The 27,108-nt window shown below is 40.9% G+C and overlaps 2 protein-coding genes across 2 annotated transcripts; one reads left to right on the top strand and one right to left on the bottom strand.

The window, feature by feature from the left end:
• Window positions 1-3,631: 3,631 nt before the first annotated feature.
• On the top strand, window positions 3,632-23,988 carry hspa9 (heat shock protein 9). The gene is made up of 16 exons (XM_034689304.1): window positions 3,632-3,952; window positions 5,240-5,298; window positions 8,079-8,166; window positions 12,093-12,274; window positions 12,382-12,506; window positions 12,601-12,674; window positions 14,626-14,732; window positions 14,828-14,990; window positions 15,080-15,172; window positions 16,442-16,651; window positions 17,380-17,607; window positions 17,720-17,942; window positions 18,077-18,171; window positions 19,456-19,548; window positions 20,303-20,443; window positions 22,655-23,988. Exons 1-16 carry the CDS (start codon window positions 3,872-3,874, stop codon window positions 22,754-22,756), a joined length of 2,064 nt encoding a protein of 687 aa, XP_034545195.1. The 5' UTR covers window positions 3,632-3,871; the 3' UTR covers window positions 22,757-23,988.
• A 1,510-nt stretch (window positions 23,989-25,498) lies between these two features.
• Window positions 25,499-26,899, bottom strand: LOC117817698 (zinc-binding protein A33-like). Its single transcript, XM_034690452.1, has one exon. The coding sequence runs from the start codon at window positions 26,897-26,899 to the stop codon at window positions 25,499-25,501; it is 1,401 nt and encodes a 466-aa protein (XP_034546343.1).
• Between the last annotated feature and the right edge of the window lie 209 nt (window positions 26,900-27,108).

Below are 27,108 nucleotides of genomic sequence, written 5' to 3'. Positions count from 1 at the left end.
AGAATAAAATGAATGCTTCACTGTGAAAATGTAATCAGTAAGATTCTGATCTCTGCAGGGAGGAATGAGACTCTATCTGCATCTGTCTTGGAGACCTTCGGGAAACAGGCTGAATGTCTGCAGTTCCCCAAACCTGCAAGGTTTCACTATGACACCAGTAAAGGTGAGAAGACACTAGAGTGTGTATAAGAAGTGGACACAGTCTGGTTCAAAAGTGAAGTCTATGCCAAGGTGGATTAAACATGTAGTTTTGATAGCCAGCAGGGGGTGACAAAAAGTAGTTAGATTGTATAAAAGCATCTATGAGCAAATGAGCATACTTGACTATTGATTCATTTCTTCAGTAAATATTATCTGTTTGAAATTCAGTTGTTGTGAGTCTACCTCTACTCTGTGCGATGTTTAATAACTTCCATCTTGTTGCTTTCACTAACACAAGTCAATCAGGATCACAGAGATGTTACGATTCTCCCACTCAGTCACCCCCAGTTCCAAAAACCAATTAAAAAAAAAAGCAATGGCCAAAATGCCGACCTGGAGGGTTTAAAGGGGGCGTCACAAACCTTTGGGTGAAATCATGGTGGCTATAAATTTGAATCAAAATTACTATTCTGTAATCATTATTGACAAGCAGGGTTACACATAGAGAGAGCCCAGAGGAAAAGAAATGTAGAGAGGAGATCTCAAAAGTGTTTCATTGATGTCTCCTAGACAACAATGAGATCTGTTTGAAAGCAAAATGAGACTATAGCTTATGTCTCCTGTTTCTCATTCTTGCCTCCAGAAAAAAGTTGTAAAAAGTCTCAGCTTAGTCTCCCTTTTAGTTCAAAATGAGATCTGGTCAAAATCTGAAATGATTCTCAGGTATTTCTCAAGTGTTGTGACTCCTTTTGAGCTCAGGTGGAGAAATCAGGGAGCTCTCTCAAACGTCTCAATCTAACCTCATCCATTTGTTTTTTTCAGACTCAGTTTTTGTGTCTCAAGTTGAGCTCAGATGGAGCAAAGAAAGAGCCTGAGCTCATCTTTTCATCAACATTTATAGTGCCCTGCAAAATTACGATTTTAATGTAACTGTCCACAAACTTACAATTCTCATTCAAACATTTGAACCACTTAAAGATCAGCTATTTAGATGTGAAATGATCTCTTCTTTGACTTCACAATATGGTCCTTCCTTTACAAGTCTGCTTGGAACAAAACAACTTCACAAAGATTTAGTGGATTTGAGAAAAATTGCAAAAGATAGAGATTTCATACCAGGTATGACAGACCATTTATTTAAAATATGGGCCGCAAAAGGGCTGACCAGATTTAGCCAGATTATTATAATTAAAGGGGTGGACTCTTTTGGGCGCTGGTGGGCTAGCGGTCTAAGCGCCCCACATACAGAGGCTACAGTCCTCATCGCAGGGGTCGCCGGTTCAATTCCCAGCCAGTTGACCATTTCCTGCATGTCCTCCCCCACTCACTACTCCCCACATTTCCTGTCTCTCTTCAGCGGTCCTGTCAAATAAAGTCAAAAAGGCCAAAAATATATTTTAAAAAAAAAGATGAAAATGAGCCATTAATGAGATCTCTCATTTAAGTCTCAAATAAGACTCATGTCATGGTCTCAACTATTTCTCCTAGTGAATTTTAGGAGAAACAAATGAGAAACCAATGAGAACTATTTGAAACTTGAATGAGGCTGAAGTGAGAATCTCAATTTTGTCTCCTGAGACTTAGAAGAGAAAGCCTTGAGCAGTGAAATGTTCCTCTGGGAGTTCTTTGTGGTGTTTTTGGTGCACAATGACAAACAATTTAAAAAGAACAAAAGTAGGAAGCTAGAGTGAACAACAAAGTTAGCTGTTGGAGTAAGGTTGAAAATATTAAGCTTTATTTCTGTTGTTCTTCTGCCAGTATTGTATGACTTTATGTTCCCAGTGAGCAACCTATGAATGGAATAACGTATACTGAGCAGGTGATAATGCAAATAAAAATCCCCACAGAGTGAGCCAGACCCTGGCGCTTATCCTCCTTATCACCTGATAAAGACGTAAAAAAGTATTAAAGTATTAATTTAAATAAGATTTCATTAATAAAAAAAAAGGTTTGTTTTACAGCTCAAACAAAAGTCCATCTGATTCTATGGTAACAGATTCTTAGCTTCCCCTAGATTTAATATGATGTGTCAATTAATCACCATTGTGGGTTTTCACCAATCAGAATCAATGAATTAACACAGACAAGTAATAAATGCTTGAAGTGATTCTGTGAATTTTTGTGCACTTAGGACCTATAATAACTTAACTGTATTCTCCTAAAATTACAACTTAATTCACAAAATCTTTCTTAATGTGGCCCTTACAGCCCTTTGTATGTTGACCTTAAGGGTTTTCATGAGACACGAGGACCTGACTTGGTTTTTAAATAATTTAATGTTCTGAGAAAATTAAATGTATGCACTCTTTTCTTCCACAGAGATGTGTCCAGCGTAATGGAGGACTGTCACTTCACTGTGGGATGACCAACAGAGCTCAGAGTTTCTCTGTTGGTCTTAGCACACTTTTCAAGAATGATTCCTGATGCTTTGAAGAGTTGAGTTTTCTCCAATGAGAAATTAAGCATTTCCCCATCGCAATAAACTCAACGGATATTCCATACTGGCTGCTTTATCACTGCTGTCACCTAGTGGACATAAATAAGTGTGAATCATTGAATTTTTGTTCTTGATTAATGTGGTAATTGACTGCCAGATCATTAATCTACAACTGGTAAAAAAAAATAAATGGTGGGACATTATTCAACCACAGTGGGAAAATGCTCTAGTTTCAACATTCTTCATGTATTTTCTTCTCTTTGAAAAACTTTGATGAGCCTCAATTTCTGTGGTATATACAAAAAGACAAAAGATAAGTAAATGTGTCATGTGGTTATTTTATATAGAGTTTTAGAAATATCCTAGGTTAAAATAATTTTGCAGTAAACCGGGTTAGAAATAAATACTGCAGATGCAACTGATTAAGTAGGGAAATTTCATCTTTCTGTACTACAGACTCAGTAGTCTACTTCTCACCTGTTTTGAAGCCTCTTTGACATTTACATTTATATACCTGGATGCTTAATTGGCCGTGCATTTGATAATTTCAGGTCATCTTTTCAAACCCTTATGCAGGTATTCTCGTTGACTTCAATTTAAAGTGGATGCTCACATTTGAAGTTGCTCCTTGCTCTGGGAGAATACAAGTGTTAAACATGTAAGAAAATATATACAAGCGTTAAAAACACACACAGTCAAACTTCTGCCTAAATAAAACAACACAATACTACAAGTTACGCTCCCGGTTACAAATAGGTATGTTCATTCAGTCTTCCTGATGTAACACACGTGAAACCCCGGCGTTGCACTCGTTACATCATGACCTTCACATGCCCACTACGTGTAACTGTCCCGAATTGTTCCTGAACGGAAAGGACCTGAAAGTTACAGAAATATGAAGAGTTTTTGCACCACAACTATTTATATTGTATTCATATCATACATGTGGTTGTGTATTTGCGATCATTAAAAATGGGATCGAATACATCTTTATGAAGTGGCAAAAATGACTCAGGCAGTACGTTGGTCAGCCCGGTATGGGGGCCTTCGGCGGTGCATGGTGCAACATGTGTTGGATAATTCCAGAAGGAGCTTCGCAGTTTCCTTCGCTGTTGCAGAGTAAAGTCAAAGCAGAGCTCCAGCTTCACCTTGGACACACCACCTGGAAGTGTACAGACACAGGAGAGTTGACATCTTAAAGCTTTCTGATTCACAGAAGGGAAGTTTAGTCTGACTCTTGACCGCTTCGGACGTTTTATTGAATTTTGTTAGCCTGTTAGCCGAGCTGTCAAAATGTTGAGTGTCGCAAGAACCGTTTCAAGGACTCTCCCGACAAGCAGCTGTACACGAAATGTGTCCTCCTTGATCAAGAAGGTGAGTTTCTAATGAATCGTTTCTCTAAATACGCGTACATGTAGAGCTTTGGTTTGGAGACATGTCAAATAAGCAGGTGTTTTGACGAGTTTTGCTACCCTCGAAAAAAAAAAAAATCCTCCTTATGGGTCTCCGTTTCCAGCTGTGCTCATCACGAACAGGGGAAACTTTGACAGGATTATAACATATTTATGATTTTGCCTATAAACGGGATTAGTTATCATGTAAGAGAAGGAGAACATATTTCAGTACTTTATAATAAGATCTTTCTTTGAAATAACAGGCACCTCGATAGACCAAGAACAGACTCATATTACATCACCCCACAATCTACTGCATTTGGATTGTTAGAGAATGGGAGCATGTGTTGATAACCACACCAACCTAGAAAGATTTCAAGGGAAACTTGCACAATTTTGTCGTTTTGACCCATAGACTGTAAATAAAAAGTTTTGACCATAGACGCATACGGTTGTGGCCCTGCGCAGGCGCAGACCTGAGCAGAGGCGCACGTCTTGATAGGTAGCACTATTCGATATAACACCGGCTAGCTTATCAGGCTAACACACAAGGCCGTCTTACTTGCTCGTGACAATCAAGATGTCATGTGTCGTTGTCTTTAAGAAAGTATTAAATAAAGTTTAACCGATAAATGACAGAAACGTGTGGCTCTATTAAAGAAACACTGTCGCTTCTCACGTAGCGTAAATGTGAGTTACCATTTAAAACGCCGACATGATACGAGATGCTATATGCTATGCTAACAGCCCACATTTGACAGCTTGTAAGTCAGATATTCGAGTTAAGAACACACACTTTGTGTTTCAATGACCGCTGTGTGAGTAGATGGTGTGTGTTAATCAGCATGTGTGTTATGAGATGTATGTTCACGTGTTTAAAAACTGAACCGGGTGTCTCTCTCAGTGACCTTCAGTGGGTTCGTCCCCCCTCCCAACATGCCCCTAAAACTCTCACATGATGTTCCAAAATGTAATAAAAGCTTTAATAACTTTAATATGTGTCTCACTGCTTGTTATCTCTGATAGATAAGGTTACTTTTATGTAGATTGAGATTTAAAGCCCCATGAGAACACATCAGCTGTTAGGGATTTGTATGCTTTCCTTTTCACCACTTTGAAGTCCACCAGTCCCTCTTATAAGTTACTTATCATGTGTGTTATTATCATGTTATGGACAAGGTTGCATTTCAGCCATCAAAAGACATGAACTGACGTTGATTGTTGTATTATTTCATGTTGTGTAATGTTCTATTCGGTGTGTTCACAGGCATGCTGGAGCGGTTTCCAACCTGATGCGCTCAGAGCTCTGTCCAGAAGAGACTATGCGTGAGTATCAGCACAATGTCTATGACCTGTTCAAAATGCACATGGATAATGTGGACCAGGAAGAGTAGTGTTCACACACGTGCATCAGTGTTGAGCAGCTGTGAAGCTTGACATTGTGTTTTTGTAACGTGAGATTTTGCAGACAGAGTGCCAAAGAGTAAAATGTTGCTGCAATGTACGATAGGAAGTTGAAGCATATCTTGTGATGTTGACTTCAACAATAAAAGCAGACTGATGCTGGGCAGCCTCTGTGTACATTTCAGAACATGTACTGGTGCAGAAGCTTAGTGTGAGGAAAGGAAGTTTATCTTTGAGTACTTTTTGCTGGTTTTCTCTACCACATGTCCAAGGAAATGTTCTCAGGAGGCTGCTTTCTGAAATGACTTTGATAAAGGCAGTTGAACATTATTGTTCATCCAAAGCTTGATCGGAAAAGGAAACTGGACTGGTTAGATATTCTTGAAGACATTTCACCTCCACGGATCATGAGCTTTAATGTCTTCTTCTTCTGAAGCCATTTCCACCCCATCCAGTTTCCTTTCTGGATCAAGCTTTGAACTACCATGACCTGAGTGACTGAGAACCTTCAGACTAGGGATGTCAATTTAAGTGTTCTCCGGGATCAATCTTTGGAAATGTTATCAATGAATCATTACTAAAAATTAGATGTTCTCCATGTCAAAAACATAGTCGAATGCGTATTTCCCCTAAATCAAAACTTCCCTAATTAACTCAACTCCTCTTTATATAGCACCTTTCATACATACAAACATGCAGCCCAAAGTGCTTCACAGAATAACAGAGAGAGAAAACAACAGCAATGGTAAAATTAAAAAAGCCATTATTATAAATAAAATACTTAAAAATAAAATAAATCAACACAATAAAATTAATAACAAGAGTAAGAGTTGAAAGAAAAGTTAAAAAATAAGGCAGCGTTAACAAGATCAGATGAATACAGGGAATAAAATAGATAAATAGATAATTAAATAAGATAAATAAATGTTAAAGCAATGATTAAAATAATAATTACCAACACAATGTATAGAACTGACGGTATTAAATAGCTAGGGATCATATTGAGGCGTACAAAAAGTAATACACACTGAATATCAACGCGTGGAGCAGGCTCATAAAATAATCTCTGTGGACACAGTCATAATAGTGAAGGCTCAGACTTCAACATGTGGATTACTGCAACAAGAGAACTGAACAGGAACATATTTCAGACAGTGTCCAGTTTTCTGCCTCCTCGTTCTTATTGAGAAAAATAAGCATGTGTACGTGGTCAGGTGTCAGCCGGGAGCGCAACCCGGTCATAAACGGTCTGGTGCTCATGGAGACTTTGTGCCCAGCCCCCCGCTGTGCACAACACCTTTAACCAGCTGAGTCACATCGAAACATGCTTTTAACTTAAAACACCTCCCTGATAGCTGAACGAAATATGACACCACATGATGTTTGTTGCACGGGATAGAGAATTCGAAACAAAAAAAATGTTTGAGAATTTGTTAAAAATCAATGAACGGATACTCGATGAATTGTGAACATCCCTTCTTCAGGCATTAGTCTACATAATCATTCAGCTGAGTGGACCACTGTCTCCTCAGATTTGATGCTCTGCCACATGAGCTGCAGACAGTGCTGAGGAAGTTATTGACTCTGGAGTTTGAGACAAACTACATGTTCTTTCCTTCTTTAAATCTGTCCATGCACTGTTTTTGTTTTTTTGTGTTTGGGGATAAAGTTTCTATCAGCTCATAAGAGGAAACATCTACACACACGTCGTATACCCTGCAGAATATTGAAAGAAACAACGAGTAGAGCTGAACGAGTAGACAGAAAACTGGACTGAGTCTAAAATATGTTTCTGTTCAGTTCTCTTGTTGCAGTAAATCCACATGTTGTAGTCTGAGCCTTCACTTTATATAACTGTATGTCCATGGAGATTATTATTATAACCCTGCTCCAGACGTTGATATTAACCATGTTTAACATTTTGTACACCTCAATATAATCCATAGCTACTCAATACTGTCAGTTATACATTTTGTTGCAAAGGAAAGCTTGATTTAGAGGAAAAAACACATTTGTCCTTGTTTTTGACATGGAAAACGTCTCATTTTTAATTAAGGATTCATTAATAATTGATCGTTAACATTTCCAAAGATTGATCACGGAGAATACTTAAAATTGATATCCCTAATATATCTGCATATATTCGATTTCAATTAAACACGGGTCTCTTTTTACATAATTTGTGACTTTAAGTCTATTTTTCTTCAACATAATAATCTTATTTTACTACACTGAGTTCAGCCCTCTACCAGATAATCTGACACCAGGCCTGCACCACAGGAATGAAAAATATACAACATGTGGGTTCAATATTGTGACATCCATGAAGAGTGTTAAATACTAACAAGTGCATATCAGCCAGTATCTCTGTCGTCTAGCTGCTCTTCAGGTTTTACACATCACCATGTTCCTGCAGAATCACAGAAACATCCAGAAAGCTGTTCTTCATCACTAAGTTTGCACCAATTAATCCGAGGTCAGCTGACAGCTGCCTCCAGCTGCAGTTCACTTCATCTAGATGTTATAGAAGTGTGTTCATAACGCCCAGGCTTCTATCTGACAAATAAAATGTTCATGTTGAGGGTGAAAACATCCATCATACATTCAATTCAATGTCCCTATTGTTTGTAGGGAACCCTGGTGAAACTCACACGACTTGTGTCATAATAAAAATGATAATGTGTGTGTGTTGTGTGTTGTAGGTCAGAAGCTGTCAAGGGCGCAGTCATTGGCATCGACCTGGGAACCACCAACTCCTGTGTCGCAGTCATGGAGGGTAAACAGGCCAAGGTGAGGATGAACTGTCGCTTATGAAAAAACATGGGCTGTTTTCAAAACCGCCTTCTTAACTAGCAGTGCGTACTGATTTGGCCAAAATTCAGTATGTAGTATGTGAACAAGAGCAAAATCTGCAGTATGTCAAAACCACCTGGATGTCGTACTGATTAGGGATGGATCATTTCAAGCCAAAATACTATTCTATAATCCTAGGCATCTATTCTTTGATTATTCAAATATTTGATTTAAATTTACAACAAAGATATATCAAACTGTATTCTGTGTATAAGTTTATAGAGTATTGTGCTCTCCCCTTTAACATAACTAAGGATTATGGCAGAGTGATGTTGTTTCATACAGTGCTCACGGTTATTCAGTGTTCTTTTGTACTACGGTCATGGTGGACATTAAACGTGTTGGAGATGCACAGCAGAAGTTTGCTCCAGGCTCTTCCTTTACCCACATCCTGAAAGTACATTTAATGAAGTGTATGAAGTTAATAGTAAACACAGAGTCGACACAGTGTCAGACTAACGACTCTGCTTTGAGCTGGTAGCTTTTGAGTTTCCTTCAGTGTTGCTGTCGCTCATTTCAGCTGTGTTTACATTCAGCTCCAAACGTCTTCAAGCCCCGCCTTCCTCTCACCCTGTGACATGATTGGCTGTTCAATACCGTCTTCTTCTTCTGCCTAATTTTGAGTGGCAACTACCGTTTGAGGCTCATTAGCACCCCCCTTTCAATTAGTTGGGGGGTGTAGTCACACGTTTAATTATATCACGTTTTTTTGGTTATATTTATATTGAGAAAAAATATATCACGATAAGTATCGTTATCAAATTATCGCCCAGCCCTAGCCGTGACGGTTGCTAATGTTTTCTTCTTCTTTTGCTATTTATTGCAGTTAGCATTCTTCTTCTTCTGTTATTTACTCTAGTTAGCAAACAGCTTTAAGACTCTATAGAGACACCGTTTGACGGGAATACTGTCTTACAACCAGGCACCGGTAAAAACGATGAAAATTTGTACTAAAATGTGATATTTGCAGTAACTCTTCGATTTTTACAAAGTGAACTAATATTCTAATATTTGAAATCATTGCCCATCCCTAGTTATTAGAGGTTTAAATATATCAAGATTTGATCGTACATTTGTTATATTTATATTTAGAAAAATAATATCACGATAATTATCTTTATCATTTAATCGCCCAGCCCTACTACATACTGCATTCATAGGTTGCATGTTACAGGCGATTTCTAAAACAGCCATGGATGTCGTCTCAGTGACGTCACCTCTGTTCTTGTAGAGGCTTTACCAAGTTGGAATATTTAAAAAGCAGACTCCAGTTATTTTTTAAACTTGGTAAGAGGTGAAGTTTAGGCTCACATGTCAGTCAAATCAGCCACACCTCCAAAGACTGTAATGATGTTTGATTCTACTAAAGAATTTGGCATTTCAATATGAGCTCTCATTGGCTCTCCTTGGGTTTTGGTGCCAGCCTCTAGTGGACACTTGAGGAAATGCAGTTTTTTGCACATCTGAATAGGCTTCATTTTTCACCACTGATGGTTACCACCCTGCATGAATACACACCTCACACATCAGACGCTTCAGTCTGAAGTAGGTTCTCCTTTAAACATCAAGACTGGAACATGTAAAACCCCCACAGCTAAGGGGACAGCACTCCCCCTCCCAAGTCTTTCTGCTGTGTGTTGGACCTTTCTCTGTCTTTCTGATTTAATGTTTATACATGTTCTGCTGTGACTTGTCGGCTGATCAGAGGCTGAACTTCTGTCTCCCAGAGAGCGTCAGAAGGTGTACGACTTTAACCCTGTGATGAAATGACATCTTTCCCCTCGTTCCGCCTCGATAATCAGCTTCTCTCTAAATGGGATTGAACCATACATGTGAGGACTTTGTAAACATTGACCTCAGTGCGCTGCAGACTCCCGGGCCTTCAGACCTTTCTGTATGACTGATTAGTGATCACACAAACACACACACAGATTATTTTCTGGCTCTCTGTGATCGTGTTCCTGAAGCTGCAGTATAGAGATCGTGACTCACTCCTTGTTCGTCTCAAACGTTGTTGTCTCTGCAGCTTTATGTTGTTACTTTAAGACAACAGTAGAGATATTTGACTGTTACCACCTGTGGCGTTTAAAGTAAGCAAACACCTAACAGCCTCAAGGAAGTCTCTGACAGCTGATCTTTTTTGGGTCCTGTTACAGATAGTTGTCATCTTCCCTGAAACCTCCTGAAATGTACCTCCTAAATTCATTTCACACTTTTTATTTTTTAAACCCTAAAACTATCTGTGTCGTTTTACACTGATGTGAACAATAGACCAGCACAGAACGCAGGGAGAAGAATTTCACCCAGAGGATGGAGCTCTAACCTAAATAAAGCTTAGTTCTGACAGCTACTACAGACCTGTTAAAGCTCCTCTGCTGTTCATTGCGCATTGGAAGCAGCCGTTTCATTCCACAAAGCATATTGGGAAATATACTGAGCTGAATGTCCTGAAATAATCTGAAATATTCTGGAGTTGATATTTGAAGGGGTTCCAGTTTTAGTGAAACAAATATGATCCTGTAGTTTAAATCTTTTTCAGCTCAGGCTGACTCCTTCAGTGTGTGGCAGGAACTCCGTCCGTCTGTCCGCCTGAGTGTGTTTCAGTTGATTGTTTACTGTCTTGTTTTGTAGAAACAGTCTAGGGGAGCTGAATTACAGCACTCCCTCTCTCTCTTTGTTTGCTCTGGTAAACAGGGTTTTAGGTCAAACAGAAGTGTTTGATAAGGGTGTTCTTATCTTGTGTTGGTTGCTTTCAGTTAAGTTTCATGGAATTAAAGTTCTGATTGTAAACAAGATATTTCCTTCGCCCTGAAAGCGATGACACTGAAGCTGAGAATTCACCCAGAAACTAAAGTCTTGCTCCATCAGAGCAAGACTTCTGTTGTTGTTGTTTTTTCATTCTTGATTGAATGTCCTCTTTCTATCTGCTGGTTTCTCTGCCTCAAAGTAGAAGCAGAACATACTTTAATATTATTGGTCTGACTAAGACATAGGCTCTGAAACGAGAAGATCTGGATTCCTTATGTCACGAGCACATCCTCCACGAGGCTGCAAGCGTAACTTTTACTGGAGATGCTCTTTAAAGTCACATTTCTGTTTCATCGTTGTTACGTTTATGTGCCATTTCTGAAATCTGTAGTCATGTGACTTAAGGATGTAACGACACACTCGACTCATGATATGATTTATGATGTTTTTTTCATAGTTAACGTATTTGTGAAGCTTTTTCAAGTTTTGACTGTTTGACTGACCACAAGGTGAAACACTGATCAGCAGTATCAATGTGTTCCCTGCAGGACCAGTGTGTACACGCTGCTTGTGACATGTATGCCAGGAGTAGAGAGAGAGCCTTTTTAATATTGTGAGTTCGTAACAGTGCAGCAATGAAATCCATCATCATCATACCTTTGTACTGTCTTAATGATCCTCTCAACATGGTGGCAGCGATCCTGTACCTCCTCTGTTACTGCTATTCCACAACATGGTCCCACTATCACGCCTCTCAGACATGAAGGTGGGATGTTAAGGGGCGTAAATGTCGCTCTAACTGTCAGCATGAAGAGGGTTAAAGACATCGTAGGTAATTGACAGCAGATGGTAGTCTTGTGACATCCTTTGGCAGGTCAAACAGATTTTGTCTATGCATGAGAAACACCGGTATTGCGTCCTAAACTGCAAAATCTTTGCCAGCTACCTCCATGTCTGTGTGCCTCTATTGAGCTAGAGTGAAGAAACAAAATGTCTGAAGTTTAAACAACAAGTTTGAAAAAGTCAAAGCTGTGAAATATTTGATCAAGGTTCATGAACTTTGTTCCCTCCAGTGTGTAGTTTCATTAACAGACTGATCTCTGTTCATCTATCAGGTGCTGGAGAACGCAGAGGGAGCCAGGACGACTCCTTCAGTCATTGCCTTCACCGCAGAAGGGGAGCGTCTGGTGGGCATGCCCGCTAAACGTCAGTCTGTCACTAATCCTCAGAACACACTGTACGCCACCAAGAGGCTTATCGGACGTCGCTTTGATGACCCCGAGGTCCAGAAAGACATGTGAGCGGCCCGTTATTTCCCACATATATTCTAATGTTTGAGACGAAGTGTCTGAACACACAGAACGACCGGGCGCACAATTTAAATCTATTTGTTTTCATCAACAGGAAGAACGTACCCTTCAAGATTGTTCGTGCGTCTAACGGCGATGCCTGGTTGGAGGCTCATGGGAAAATGTACTCTCCCAGTCAGGCCGGAGCCTTCGTCCTGATGAAGATGAAGGAAACCGCAGGTATGGCAGTTGCTGCTCTTGTTCCTTAAAACATATCCAATATCATTTTATTTTCAGTGTGAGTTTGATTAATGATTTGATATTTGTGTTGCAGAGAGCTACATGGGAACCAAAGTGAAGAACGCTGTGGTGACTGTACCAGCCTACTTCAACGACTCTCAGAGACAGGTACTATGGAGCTGCAGTTTTTTGAGCCAGTGTGTTTTTACTCTAAGTGAAACTATTCTCTTTATGGAAACATGAGCACTGAACTATTGGATAAGTTTCACGCAGAACAGCTCTGAAGTTACTATAAACTCAATGCTCCACCATGAACACGAACAGCACAATGAGATCCTGACCAGCACTACAGGAACAGGTTTACTGACCTGCTTCAAGTAATTCTCTTGAAGGTGAAATGTTGTATTTTTTCTGTAAAAGACCAAGTGTTAAATGAGTGTAAAGAAATGCCTCATGTGACGCAATCTGTCGACGAGAGACTCATTTCATACTTCAAGGGTCTTCTTTGAATGCCCGTTTATATGTATTTGATGATTTTAAAGCGCTAGTATGCCGCTTTTTAAAACTAAGAGGTTCATGTCAACACTAAACATGGGCTCTGAACGGCTTGTTCTAAAAGTCAGAAGACTTATCAGAGAGGGACACAAGCTTAGTCTAGTTTGTGACGCCACTGATTGGTGAATCTCTGCTCTGTTCTTTGATGCTGGGGAATTTATTGTTGATCTCTTCCCAAACTTCCCAGGTCAGATGATGGGTCCAAAACTTACAGTCATACTTCATCTTTTGTCATCTTAAATGGAGAAACACCAGATGACTCAATGACAACGACTTTGTTGCATGGCAACAGTGGAGGAGGTTTACGTAGAGCTGTCAAAGACCCTGTTTACAGTTTTTAGTTTAGTTTGTTTTAAGTCATCATGTCACGTTCAAAAACAAAACAAGATAGGAGTGACAACATAGGAAGAAATCACATTACAGCTAACGGTGTCGTCAGATCTGGGTGATCTGATCCTAAGAGAAGACGCTCATCAGTGGGGGCTGAGGTCTGATCCCTCAGTCCTCGTATGGTGGTGGTCTGGTCGTGTGGGCGCTTATGTGTCACATTTAGACTAACAAACAGAATAGTGTTTAGAATAGTGTTGATTTGCATCTGAAATAGGAGGGTAAGACTTGATCACCGGAGACCCATGGTTAATGCAAGGTGTGAATACTATAAGTCTGAAAAGCCTCAGAGAGACAGAAGCAGAAATGAGGGTTTGTAAAGAAAGTAGCCTGAGGTGAATGAGCTGTGTTTCATGTTAAGCTACCACAGAGGTATCAGTGGAACAAAATAAGGCCTGTAAATTAGCATAGTCCCCCTTTCTTTAAGGACGATGGCTTCAAAAATTTGTCTGGATCGAGATAAACGGGCAGTTCTGTCTGCACAGAAATCCTCAAGGACAAATGAGCCCAAAAGCCCAAAGTTTATCCACTTGTTAAATGGGAAAACCTGCATTATGATGACCTCACTCCAGCACAACTTTGAAGCAGTTTTACTGTCATTACTTTCTAATGATGAAACCAACTCATGACCGCCTGTGTGTAGTTTAATTTGACCAGGCATCCAGATTGTTCGGCTCAAGGTTGAAATGCAATACATACAGAGCAGTCTTAAGTCTTACTTTTTCAAGTCTCACAGTCTGGATTAAATTGAACATGACACTAAGAGATGAAGAACCAGGGTGGATTGTAATGTTGTTCAGAAGGTTACAGCTTCAATGAGTGCAGATGAAACAAGCTCCTGCTCACACTATCAGCTGTGGCTGAAAACTGCCCTTTGGTCTGCTCCAGTGTTTGTTTTTGGTCATATAAATTTCCACTTGCAGCATTATGGGAACAATAATGTTTCCTTTGTCTTGTAAAACAACCCAGTCTTGATGAAGTTTTATCCTCTGTGGCTGAAATGTCATTAGATTCAAGAGGATGTCAGAACACATTAAAGGATTCTCCCAGTCTTTTTATTCAAGTCTTTCAGTGTACGATAGAAAGAAGTGTTTTTTAACATTAGTCACCTTGTGAGGATTTTAATAACCCTGGCACCTCAACGTTCCCACATCTGACGTGTTTCTGTGACTTCCAGGCGACTAAAGATGCCGGTCAGATCTCTGGTCTGAACGTCCTGCGTGTGATCAACGAGCCAACAGCTGCCGCTCTGGCCTACGGCCTGGACAAAACTCAGGATAAGATGTGAGTAGGTTAGGACCAGGACAAACACATTCAGGATACACACTACTTTATTTAAGAAACACTAACAGATTTTTAACCATCGTGTCTGTTCCCAGTATTGCTGTGTATGATCTGGGTGGAGGTACCTTTGATATCTCAGTCCTGGAGATCCAGAAAGGAGTTTTTGAGGTCAAGTCCACCAACGGAGACACCTTCCTGGGAGGAGAGGACTTCGATCAGCACCTCCTAAGACACATCGTCAAGGAGTTCAAGAGAGAAGTAAACACTTTGAACCTAAAGATGGTTTCCCTGACCTGTAGTTGTCTGCACTCTCAGGATTTCATGAGCATTGTCTGTTCTCTTTTCAGTCTGGTGTGGATCTGACGAAAGACAACATGGCTCTGCAGAGAGTCCGAGAGGCTGCTGAGAAGGCAAAGTGTGAGCTCTCCTCTTCACTGCAGGTACACAAGACTCTTTTATCCTCACAGGTGTTGAATCAAAATACACATCTAAGTTTGTTGTAGTCCGAAACAGGAATTACAGCATGACATTAGCTCTCGCAGCCCAGCTCTCAGTATCCGTACAGTGCCTGTGTCTGGCTCAGTGTTACAATGCTGGAAGAGAACGTCCTGTGTCGTACCTTTTTAACCCCAGGAACTACTTTTCCCCGGAACTAAAAGGTTCCTGTGTCCCCATTGTTGTCTGTGTTTGGACTGTGGGCTGAAGTCCCAGGTAGATTGTGCAAACCAGGCCAGTGACTTATGAAGGGGGGGGGGAAGTAAATTCACTACACCACCAGACCAGTAGAGGGCAGTAAAACAATGCCTGTTAGCATGAAGAGACTCAGCTGGCGCTGTTTTAGATGGTGCTATATTTCATCACAGATGGATTCAATGAATCAGCACGTGAGAGGAGACAAGTGCAAGTAGCAAAGACGTTTCAACACGGCTTTAAACTTGTTTTTTAGTTGAGCGTATAAAAACGATTTTATAGCCGTATCGACTGGTGTTTTGGTTTAAATAGCGACCATGTTAACTGGAGACTTTCAGCCGGATGCTTCCCTCACAAACGTCTTTAGACGATCATTAAATATCTGATGAGGATATTTTGAAATCTTGATAAAAACTAACTAGTTTGCATTCACAGGAACTCCCTCTGTGTTTCAACAGCTGTGTAAACTCCACAAACACTGACACGTTCAGCTGAAGGTCTCCAGTTTACAGGGTCACTTTTAAAACCGTAACACCGGGAGAGACGCTTTCATGGTGGGCTGAGAGAAGACTACTGTTACAAGCTGCTAAATCAAGAGAATCACAGCTTCTCCTTTTGAAAAGTACACACACATAAAAAAAGAAAGAGAAATCAAGTGAATCACAGATGTGTGTGATGTTATCGTGGACGGCGGGCGGAATAAAAACACTGCTGTTAATCTACCAATACGATACATTCAGCATTGCAGGCCCTGCCCCACGAAAGCCCACGGGACCTTTTTTTTACTACTCCTCTAGCAGGGTCATTTTAGGGGAGATTAACTTCCCCTGAATTAAATTTAGACCCTGGTTCCTCGGGTCAAAAAGCACGGGGTTTGGGGGTAAAATCCCTAGTTCCGGGGTAAAGTTCCTGCGGTCGAAAAACACCTATGGTCGACAGTTTAAGAGCTTTAACCTGGTGACAGAGTCGCCATGATATGAAAAACTAAATGTTTGCATCGTGTTTGTTCTCTCCTCCAGACTGACATCAACCTGCCCTACCTGACCATGGACGCCTCAGGTCCCAAACATCTCAACATGAAGCTGACCCGCTCTCAGTTTGAAGGAATCGTGGCTGACCTGATCCGCCGCACCGTGGCTCCCTGTCAGAAGGCCATGCAGGACGCAGAGGTGTCAAAGGGAGACATCGGAGAGGTGCTGCTGGTCGGAGGAATGAGCCGCATGCCTAAGGTACGACACATGAGACAAAGCATGAGCCTTCAGTTTTTAAATGTAGTTGAATAACAGAAGAAGAACATTGAGTCACATGCAGCAGAAAAACGTCAAGGATGACTCTGAGTTGGGATTTGTTTTCTGCAAGAGTCCTTGACTGAGAGGGTGAATTCACAAGGTGACACTGCTCTAACAACAAAACACTCAAAAGCTATGATAGCAGTCATGATAACAAGGACGTTTGGCTGATTTGAATAGAACCCATTTTATTGCTGAAAAATAAAGTGAATCTCTTCAAGGAGCTACATTTATCATAACATGATGTGGAGAGTGTGACCTCTGCTGGCCAAAAGAAGCATAACAAGGACTGAGGATTATTTTCTGTGGAAGATTTCAAGTTTCTGAGGGTGGACTTTGTTTGTTGAACTATACATGCTTTTACCAACTTTACATTATAGACTGTTTTCAAACACGTGGCTGCAACAATGTGACATTTAAAACACAGGTAGAAAAAAAACATTAATTTTAGATAGATAGATCTTTATTTGTCCTTAATAAGGAGATTTGTTGCCACCGTCTGTACAGGAATACATGTATGAACACAATAACCATACTCAATTTTAACAGTAATGTGCAGTGTAATTTATTATTTATTGTCCAGCAGTAGTAGTAGTACTAGTAGTAATAATAATAGTATTAGTAGTAGTGATAGAGCTGCAGATGTAACGTCCTGTTTGTCTCTACAGGTTCAACAAACGGTTCAGGATCTGTTCGGCCGCGCTCCCAGCAAGTCTGTGAACCCAGATGAGGCCGTCGCCATAGGAGCAGCCATCCAGGGTGGAGTTCTGGCTGGTGATGTCACTGACGTGCTGCTGTTGGACGTGACACCACTGTCGCTGGGTATCGAGACACTGGGCGGAGTCTTCACTAAACTTATCAACAGGAACACCACGATCCCCACCAAGAAGGGCCAGGTACTTAAAGAGACGGAGCACTAATTTTTGTTCAGATTTTTTGACTATTTTAAAAAGATGTTGACAGGTTTTAAAACGATCATTTTTTATTTCCCCCTCTGTTCTCCTCCAGGTGTTCTCCACAGCTGCTGACGGGCAGACTCAGGTAGAGATCAAGGTGTGCCAGGGTGAGAGAGAGATGGCTGCAGACAACAAGGTGCTGGGTCAGTTCACCCTGGTGGGAATCCCCCCAGCCCCCCGCGGCGTTCCTCAGATTGAGGTCACCTTTGACATCGACGCCAATGGTATCGTCCACGTGTCTGCCAAGGACAAGGGCACAGGCCGGGAACAGCAGAGTATGTATCACTCATCCCATGACTACCTAACATGATCTCAGATCATTTAGTTTAGTAGCAGTCCATTTCAGATTTTATAATCAATGTAAATATCACCTTTTAACCGACCTGTTATCTGTCTCGTCTCTCCTCAGTTGTGATCCAGTCATCAGGAGGACTCAGCAAAGACGACATCGAGAACATGGTCAAGAATGCTGAGAAGTACGCAGAGGAGGACAGGAGGAGGAAGGTAAAGATGAGAAACAAAGGAGTAAATCAAATCAGGAGTAAATCTGACTCTTAGTGTTTTAAACATCAAGTTATGGGATGAAGGATTCAGGCTGCTGGTGAGCTCAGGGTTGCAGCTCTGATTCTTTCTGAAGAGCACTACAGAAACTTTTTGTAGTGAAACTGCTTTTGTCAATGTTTTATTTGACATTTTATTCACCTGGTCTACCTGAGGAGAGGAGGAGAACTCTTGATGATTAAGCTCTCAGTTAAAAACAATGAGAGAGACCAGCACTGGAGGAATTCAAAGCTGAGTATCAATGCACAAGCTAGTGGCAGCTCATTTTGCTTCTTTTACATCTCAATCAATCAATCTTTATTTGTATAGCGCCAAATCACAACAAATGTTATCTCAAGAAGCTTTTACAAACAGAGCAGGTCTAGACCGTACTCTGTTATATTGTTAACAAAGACCCAACACTAGGACAGGATAAGATCCAGTCTGATCTCATCTTAATCCACCATGAGCATTGCACCTCGCAGAATTTGGCAAATTACAGCGGGGAGGCAAAACTTCCTTCAGGCAGAAACCTCGAGCAGAACCAGACTCATGCTAGACAGCCATCTGCCTCGACCGAGTTGGGGTTGGAAAGAGAGATAGAGGAGAATAAGAGAGAGAGATAATAGTGATTAGACGAGTAGTAGTAGCTGTTGCCCCTTGAGTCCAGCACGTCCGTATCGGCTGGAGTCTGTAACGTCTGTCTCTCTCCTTTGCCCCCTCTCTCTCCTCACCAGACACCAGTGTGATTTGTACTTCTTTAGACGGCATAAGGACTGAACCAAAGTTATTGTCTTACAACCTGTGAATGAAAACAACCTGCTTTGTCATGGCTGAGCGAGAGCTGCATGTGTGACAGAGAGCAGAGCAGAGACACACACACAACTGGCAGGACAAAGAACAGTTTAATTTCCTGCATGCTCATGTTGAGCTGTGGATGTGTTGGTGCACTTTTTAGAATTTAAATGCTGTAAGACAACCAAACATTATCTTTGTGTTCATTAGCAGAACTCACTCCCTTCACTTTAACTCTGTCACTCCACCACAGCTGCTCTCTCTCTCTCTCTCTAGCTCCAGGTTTGAAATATGACTGCAGATAGTTAGTTTTTCTTCAGCTTGGGTCCTTTTTGATCAAATAGAACATTAAAAAAACAGTCATTTTAGAACATGTAATTTTGAGAGTATGATAGAATGACAGCACTTGTGCCTGCTCTTGTCACTTTCTTACCTACACCTTGTTGTGCACAGGACCGTGTGGAGGCCGTCAACATGGCTGAGGGCATCATCCATGACACAGAGTCCAAGATGGAGGAGTTCAAGGACCAGCTTCCTGCCGATGAGGTAAAAACCTTTTAGCTTCTCTGTAAGATTTTTAAAAATGCTAAAAAGAAGAAGTTAATAAAAAGAAAGATTTGGGACAAGGTGGGAGTTTCAGTTCATTGGGCAGGAGATGCTGATGGTGACGTCCTGAAATATAGTAAATAATAAATGCAACTCCAAAACGAGAGAATATTGAGGGGATTTTGGCACACTTTTTGGGTGGACGCTACCAACATGTTCAGCTGTGTTGCTCATTCCACGAATGCACAATCCTTACGAGTTATACCTCGTTGTAAAGTTGACTAATCAGGTTTTCTAACGATATAAAATACAACACCTATTGGTATCATTAAAGGGGAGAAATAATTGACAGAAATAATGTTTCCAAACTTTTTTTATGAAGAGTTTAGTAGATTTTGTTTTGAGGCATTCTCAGCACATGAAATGGTGTTTTGAGTGTATCAAGTTCAAAATGTAAAAACTGTAATCATTAGTGATGTGTGTCATTAGGGTACAGTCATACCATGTACTTCAAATAAACTTCAAACCAAAACGTGTAAGAGTTCCAAACACTTTTCAGCCTTGATGTTTAACTTTTAAAAATGTTCTTCTGTATATTTTCAGATTTTCAAACACAGCTTTGCTTTTTTAAGCTCATTTCTTAAATTACTAGCCAGTTACTTGCCATTACATGAACCTTGCCTCAAAGATGAGTCGATTACATTGTGAAGACACTCTGTGATGACCTCCCATTTCTCTGTTTGTCTGCTTTCAGTGCACCAAGCTGAAGGAAGAGATCACCAAGGTTAAGGATCTTCTGGCCAACAAGGACTCAGAAACAGGAGAGAACATCAAGCAGGCAGCCACCACCCTGCAGCAGGCGTCACTCAAACTCTTCGAAATGGCTTACAAGAAGGTAGAGAAAGTGAACACATGAAGCCACATGTAACCATTACAAAGGATGCAGTGTAGCTTGTAGTTGGGGAGCATGTCAGCAGCAGATACCAGAGGTGTTAGCTGTTGTTGTGTCTGCAGACGTTTACTGTCTGTGTTTCTATCTGACTGAAAGACGGCACTTATTTAACCCGACAGGAGTTATGTGATATATTTAATTATGTGGTAGAAAACAGGAGTGAACGAGAAGGAAAAATCAAAAGAATCTGACTCATTACTTTACAAAACATTGTGAGAAAAACACGAAACATGAAAATCTGCATCTGATACGTATGTAGTTTTTAAAAATCAAATTAAATTAAACGTAATTATGACATATTGGTCTTAAAACATAATCTAAGGGTGCTTTATGTTACTTTAATATAAATGATTCAGTTTTTGCTGTTAAGATCTATGTATAATATAAAATGAGAAAGTTCTCATAGGATAAAATTGTCATCACGTTTTTGTAAAAGCTTTAATCAGAGAGAATAATGATGGATAGACTTCCTGTACATGTAGAGAAAGATTGTTTTTTCTCGACTAAAGCTACATTGTTTTCTTATACTGTGTGGATTCCCAGCAATGCTCTATTAAGTGTTAATAAGTAGTTTACATGCAGAGATTTAGGGCCTGTGTTAACTGACAGTATTTTTAGTTGCTGGCAGCACCCACAGTCTCTACTTCAGAGCACCTTTCACCAGCACACACTGATACTTGGTTAAGAGAGAGTTGTCCTGGACATTTGTGTTTCCTTCTGTAGTGACTGTTGAGTCTGTTTCAGATTGCTCAGTATGCTTACTATTGCCTTCATCCAGGGGAATTTCACAAAGATGTAAATAAATAGGATTGCATCGAAATAAAAATTCTTGGCTGAAACCGAAAATGAGGAAACCAAGGCCAAAAACCGAAACAACGAAAATAAATTATGCCAATTATTAGTACCATTGCATTTATGGCTCTGTGTACTAACCTCACTAAAATCAAGGATCTCATTGAACATATCAGACAACGAGGGTGCATGCCCCTCATCTGGTTCAGAGACAAGTCCTTTTTTCTGCGCTCTGTTCTCCTGGACTGTGCGCTTCTCCGTCTCCAAGCGGGTTCTCCTCATCCATCGCGGCCGGGATCATTTGTCGTGCGCGCTGCTTTATTCCCACATCCAAGTAATGATCTTTATAACGCGGATGAAGTACAGTTGCGATGAAGTGTAGAGGATCTGAATAGATCTGAGTGAAACGTGTGCTGACAGACTCTAAGAGTGTATTTCATTGTTTTCACTCCGTGGTCCATCTCAACCTCTTTGCTTAGAAGACGCTTTAGTGCTGCAATTAAAGGAAGAACGGATGCAGACATGTTGGCTCTTTTTGGGACATTTTTGGTCAGAATTTTGGGTGGCCGAATTTTCGATGCATCCCTATAAATAAAGGTGTAAGAATCGTAGCATTAGCAGCAGCTGTAGACCTCAACTCAGCTTTCTTTATATAGCACCTTTCATAAATACAAGCATGCAGCCCAAAGTGCTTCACAAAGGATCAGAGTAATGGTAAAATCATAAAAGACAATCCTAGATAAAATACTTTCAAATTAAAATCAAATCAAATACAGTAAAATTAATAAAATAAGTAAGAGTGAAAACCAAAATCAAAATAAATTTTAAAAGAACAAGAAAAATAAATGTTGTTAAAACAATGATTATAATAATGCAGTCCAGGGTTAAATAAATTATTCCAAGTTAAAAAACAGATTTAAAAGGTCGGTCTTAACCTGGACCAGAAATCATACCTCACAAAGATGATCTCAGCAGTCTTGCCTTTTCTTGATTCTGATTGGTTGGTGATGGAGAAGTGAGGTTGATGAGCTAAGTGGCCTCCCATGAGTTGAACTATTTTCCACTGAGAGTGGAAATGTAGAGCAGTGAGGATTCAAGTCAAGGGGGCTATGAAAACAGCAATTGCATCTTTAAACTTTAATACCATGCATGTTTGTTCACATCATACGTTTACAGTGCATTGAAATCTTTTAAAACTTGCCATATATTACCTGTCTGACATTACCATAAAATGTTGTAGCACTATAAATTGATACACCACTCATGCTGTGTTGCCAGATTCCTGTCAATCATTGTGGATATTTTGAAAAACGAGACGTTGTGCGAGTTGCTCACCTCTCACTACTTCCTTCCCTCCTGCAGATGGCAGCAGAGCGAGAAGGCAGCAGTGGCGGCAGCGGCAGCAGCGGCAGCAGCGGCAGCTCGGGCTCATCAGAGGGAGAGAAGAAAGAGGGCCAGCAGTAGAGCCTTTGCACTTTTGTGTCACTGGGAGTCCAGGACAACAGAGGACTGTTGGACTCGAGGGTTGGACTGGGCGGGGAGGGGGTTGCAGCCACGAGTGACAAACTGAAAACTTGGTCATTCTGAGCGTAATAAATTATTCTACTGTGTTTTGGCAGTACAATAGATAAATGTCAGTGTATGCTCCTCCATGTCCTATGATATCCTGTCTGTTTGTAATTTAATTGTCTCATAAACAATGTCATGTATGTTTATTTTTACACAGCTGATCATTCACATTCTGAGGTAGTAAAGTTGTTTTTTTGTCTACTACATCATGTAGGTTTCATGTTTGTTTTGTCATCTGAAGCAGTTCAGCTTGTTCATGTTCGTACCAGAAGAGCTAAGTCCAGACGCTTTCCTACATATAATAATAATATTGTACAGTGCTCTACATTCATTATAGCCATCTTTTAATAGCGCACTCAATACGTCTAGAGTTAAAGTACAAACATTTTCAAGTTTATTTGACCTTGTCTCAGAAACTCGTTCTCCTGGATGCACTCTGAAGACTTGCAGGATTGACTCAAAAGATGACTTTTATTCATTTCATCAGTTTTATTCCTCAAGTCTGTTTAAAAAAAGCATCTGCAGCACTCGCAGAGGAGATTTGATCCTCTTCCTCTGAGGTCCTGTGACTCTTAGCAAACTGGTTAAAGCCCAGAGGACATCAGGAGTCAGTTCTTCAGTTACTATTGGGGGGGACTGAAATATTAAGTCAGTATATGTGAGAGGATGAGGCCACACTTCAGTTCTTTTATTTCATATTTGATAAATAAGAATGGAGGCCCTCTAAGTGTGAGCGATTTTAATTCTTTGCATCCTCGTTTGTAGCGTCGCTCTCAGACGGAGCTGACTCCAGTTAAAGTAGAAATAGCTGCGGCGAGTCTGGATGTTTTGAAGTTGCACAGTAGAGGACGAGGCCTTAGTCCCTTCTTGTTTCAGACAGCAGGAGGAAGAGTTGGCCATGTCATTCCCCTCCAGGAGGACGTGTTATTGCTGCCATACACCGCTCTCTCTCTGTGTTCTGTGATCATTGCTGCTCGCCGGTTGAACTCTGGAGGCAGCTGATAGGTTGAAATTGGGGGGGAAGCTGTTCTTTTTTTTTTTTTAAGGGGTGTGATTGTATTCCTGGAGTGAAAATCGAGGGTCATGATAAGTGTTGCTGTCTTTTCTAATAAAAATCTGAAATGCGATGACGTGTGGTTTATAGTTGTTCACAGTGTGTGCTGTAGATTGTCATAGTAGTTGTATAACTTCATATAAAGCAATCTGTGAACAGACTGAATAAGATCAAGCCCATAGACTGAAATCATGGCGAGCAACAGCGACTAGTGATGGGCAAATGAAGCTTGGCTAACCACTAGTTGTATTTTTTGACTCCTGGATGAAGCATGGGGGTGGAAACCTCATGCTTTGGGGCTGTTTTTACTGCAAAGGGGACAGGACGACTGATCCATGTTAAGGGAAGAATGAACGGGGCCATGTATCGTGAGATTTTAAGCCAAAACCACCTTCCATCAGGAAGAGCATTGAAGATGGAACGTGGCTGGGTCTTCCAGCATGACAATGATCCCAAACACACCGCTCGGGCAACGAAGGAGTGGCTCCATAAAAAGCATTTCAAGGTCCTGGAGTGGCCTAGCCAGTCTCCAGACCTCAACCCAATAGAAGATTTGTGGAGGGAGTTGAAAGTCCCAAAACATCACTGCTCTAGAGGAGATCTGCATGGAGGAATGGGCCAAAATACCAGCTACAGTGTGTGCAAACCTGGTGAAGACTTACAGGAAACGTTTGACCTCTGTCATTGCCAACAAAGGTTATGTTACAAAGTATTGAGTTGAACTTTTGTTATTGACCAAATACTTATTTTCCACCATAATTTACAAATAGATTCTTTAAAAATCCTACAATGTGATTTCCTGGATTTTTTTCTCTCACTTTGTCTCTCATAGTTGAAGTGTACCTCTGATGAAAATTACAGACCTCTCTCATCTTTCTAAGTGGGAGAACTTGCAAAATCAGTGGCTGACTAAATACTTTTTTGCCCCACTGTATATGCCTTTGTAACATCACATGACTTTTTTGCTGTCTCTGAGAAATTACTGGAGCTGGTTTACTACCAAAGTCTGCAGTCCTGTGTGATTTTATTTTTTTTGCTTTGAAGAAAAAACGAACTTAAATGTTTTCTTTGCTTCAGAATCAAAAATTGTTCCTGTTTTGGAAGAGGGAAAAAATCACTTGTTTTTTCCTTCAGAAGAACATTTTGGCCTTTTTCATGTTTTTTCTCATCCTAAGAAAAAAACACTTTTCCATGTTTTCTTATCATCATCACATCATAAACGTCATCATCATTACCATCATCATCATCATCATCATCATCATCATCATCATCATCTTTATCATCGACAACATCATCATCATCATCATCATCTTCATCAACATCATCTTCATCAACATCATCTTCATCAACATCATCATCATCATCATCATTACCATCTTCATAATCATCATCATCATCATCATCAACATAATCATCATCGTCACCATCATCATCATCATCATCATCATCATCATCATCATCAACAACAACATCATCATCATCATCATCATCATCATCATCATCACCATCATCAACATCATCATCATCATCATCATCATCACCATCATCAACATCATCATCATCATCATCATCAACATCTACCTCTACTGTTTCACTGATACAGAGACCTTCACTGGTAATATCTTCAGACGACGATACTCAGAAGTCCAAATGTATGGAAACATCTTGTGAGTGAAAGTGTGTGTGAAGGTGTGTATGTGTGTGTTGGTGTCAGGATCAGAGAATGACAGCTTCCTTCTGTCCCAGTCCAGATGAACTCTGATCCTCTGAGGAAGTCCTCTCACTGACAGATCAACAAATTCACCTGACGGGGTGAATGCTGTGTATTCATCATCATCACACTCTAATCGCCATAATCCAGAGTGAATGTTACCCTTCCTGTCTGTAGACTCCTCAAACAAACCCACTTCCCAGCACATGTTCTGTCCAACCTCGACGTCCCAGCTGTGAGTCCCTGAGTTGAAGCCCTCAGAGCCCAGGACGCAGCACCATCCATTAATCCTCTCTGGATTATCAGGAAGCTGCTGTGTCTCCTTTCCTAGTCTCATGCAGGTCAGATCTTCAGATAGGATGAGTTCTGAACTAGTAGTGTTTGGGTCCAGAATCACAGGGCTGTAGGAGACCATGTCCTTCATCTTGTTCCAGATGCTGAAGCTCAGGTTGCCCAGGTGTTTGGCCACATCTATCAGAGCTCCTGAGGGCAGCTGTGGATCCTCCAGCAGGGGGCGCTGCTGGACTCTTTCCACTGCAGCCTTGTAGTTTTTCAGGAATGAGACGTCTGCAGCTCTCAGCTCCTCCTCTGTGGCTCTGACTGTGTCTGAAAGAGCTGCTATCTCTCTGCTCACAGCCTCCATCTGTTCCTTCATCCTCTGACTCTTCTGCTCCTCTTCCTCCCTCAGTGCAGAGATTCTGACCTCCTCTTCCTCTTCTAGAAACTGGTGAAGCTTCTTAAACTGCTCCTTTATCTTCCTCTCTGTGTCTGCAGTCTGGACCTTGATGTGTTTTCCTGTTTCATTCCAGTCTCGTTTTACTTTTTTGAAGCGCTGAAGTTTCTTCTTTAATGGTCTCAGGGATCCCTGGAGCTGGTCCCTGAGATCTGGAGCAGCTTCATCGATGGGTCTGAATGTGTGGTTGGTGTGTTTTTTAGAGTCTCTGCAGACGAGACACGCTGGCTGCTGATGATCCAGACAGAACAGTCTGAGTTTCTCAGAGTGCAGACTGCAGAGAGCCTCAGAGTCTGATGAAGCTCTCTGATCTCTCTGCAGTAAGAAGGCCTCACACAGGTTCTTCAACACCAAGTTATAAGGAAGTTCAGATCTTGAAGATCTTCTCTTACAGACTGGACACTCCTGGCTCTGTTTCTGTGTCCACCAGCTCTGCAGACAGGCTTTACAGAAGCTGTGGCTACATGACAGAACCACAGGATGTTTGAAGATGTCATGGCAGACAGAACAGCACAGATCCTCCTCTGAACAAGAAGCCATTTTTCCTCTGAGTGAAGCAAAACTCACGACAGGCAGACAGCTGGTGAGGCTCCACTCCCTCCTCCTCAGAGTTTACTCTAACTTACTTTGACTTGTGTTTCCAGAGCTCTGCACAGTCTGCAGTCAGTCACTGGCTGAAGTGGTATATTCCAGTATGTCAGTATTCTTAAGCAGTCCTTTCTCAGTGGAAGCCTCCAAACTATGAAAGT

The sequence above is a fragment of the Notolabrus celidotus genome, chromosome 8, assembly GCF_009762535.1.
Source record: "Notolabrus celidotus isolate fNotCel1 chromosome 8, fNotCel1.pri, whole genome shotgun sequence".
Lineage (NCBI taxonomy): Eukaryota > Metazoa > Chordata > Actinopteri > Labriformes > Labridae > Notolabrus > Notolabrus celidotus.
The sequence above is the reverse complement of the archived record's forward strand: the minus strand, read 5'-3'. Positions and strand labels throughout refer to the sequence as shown.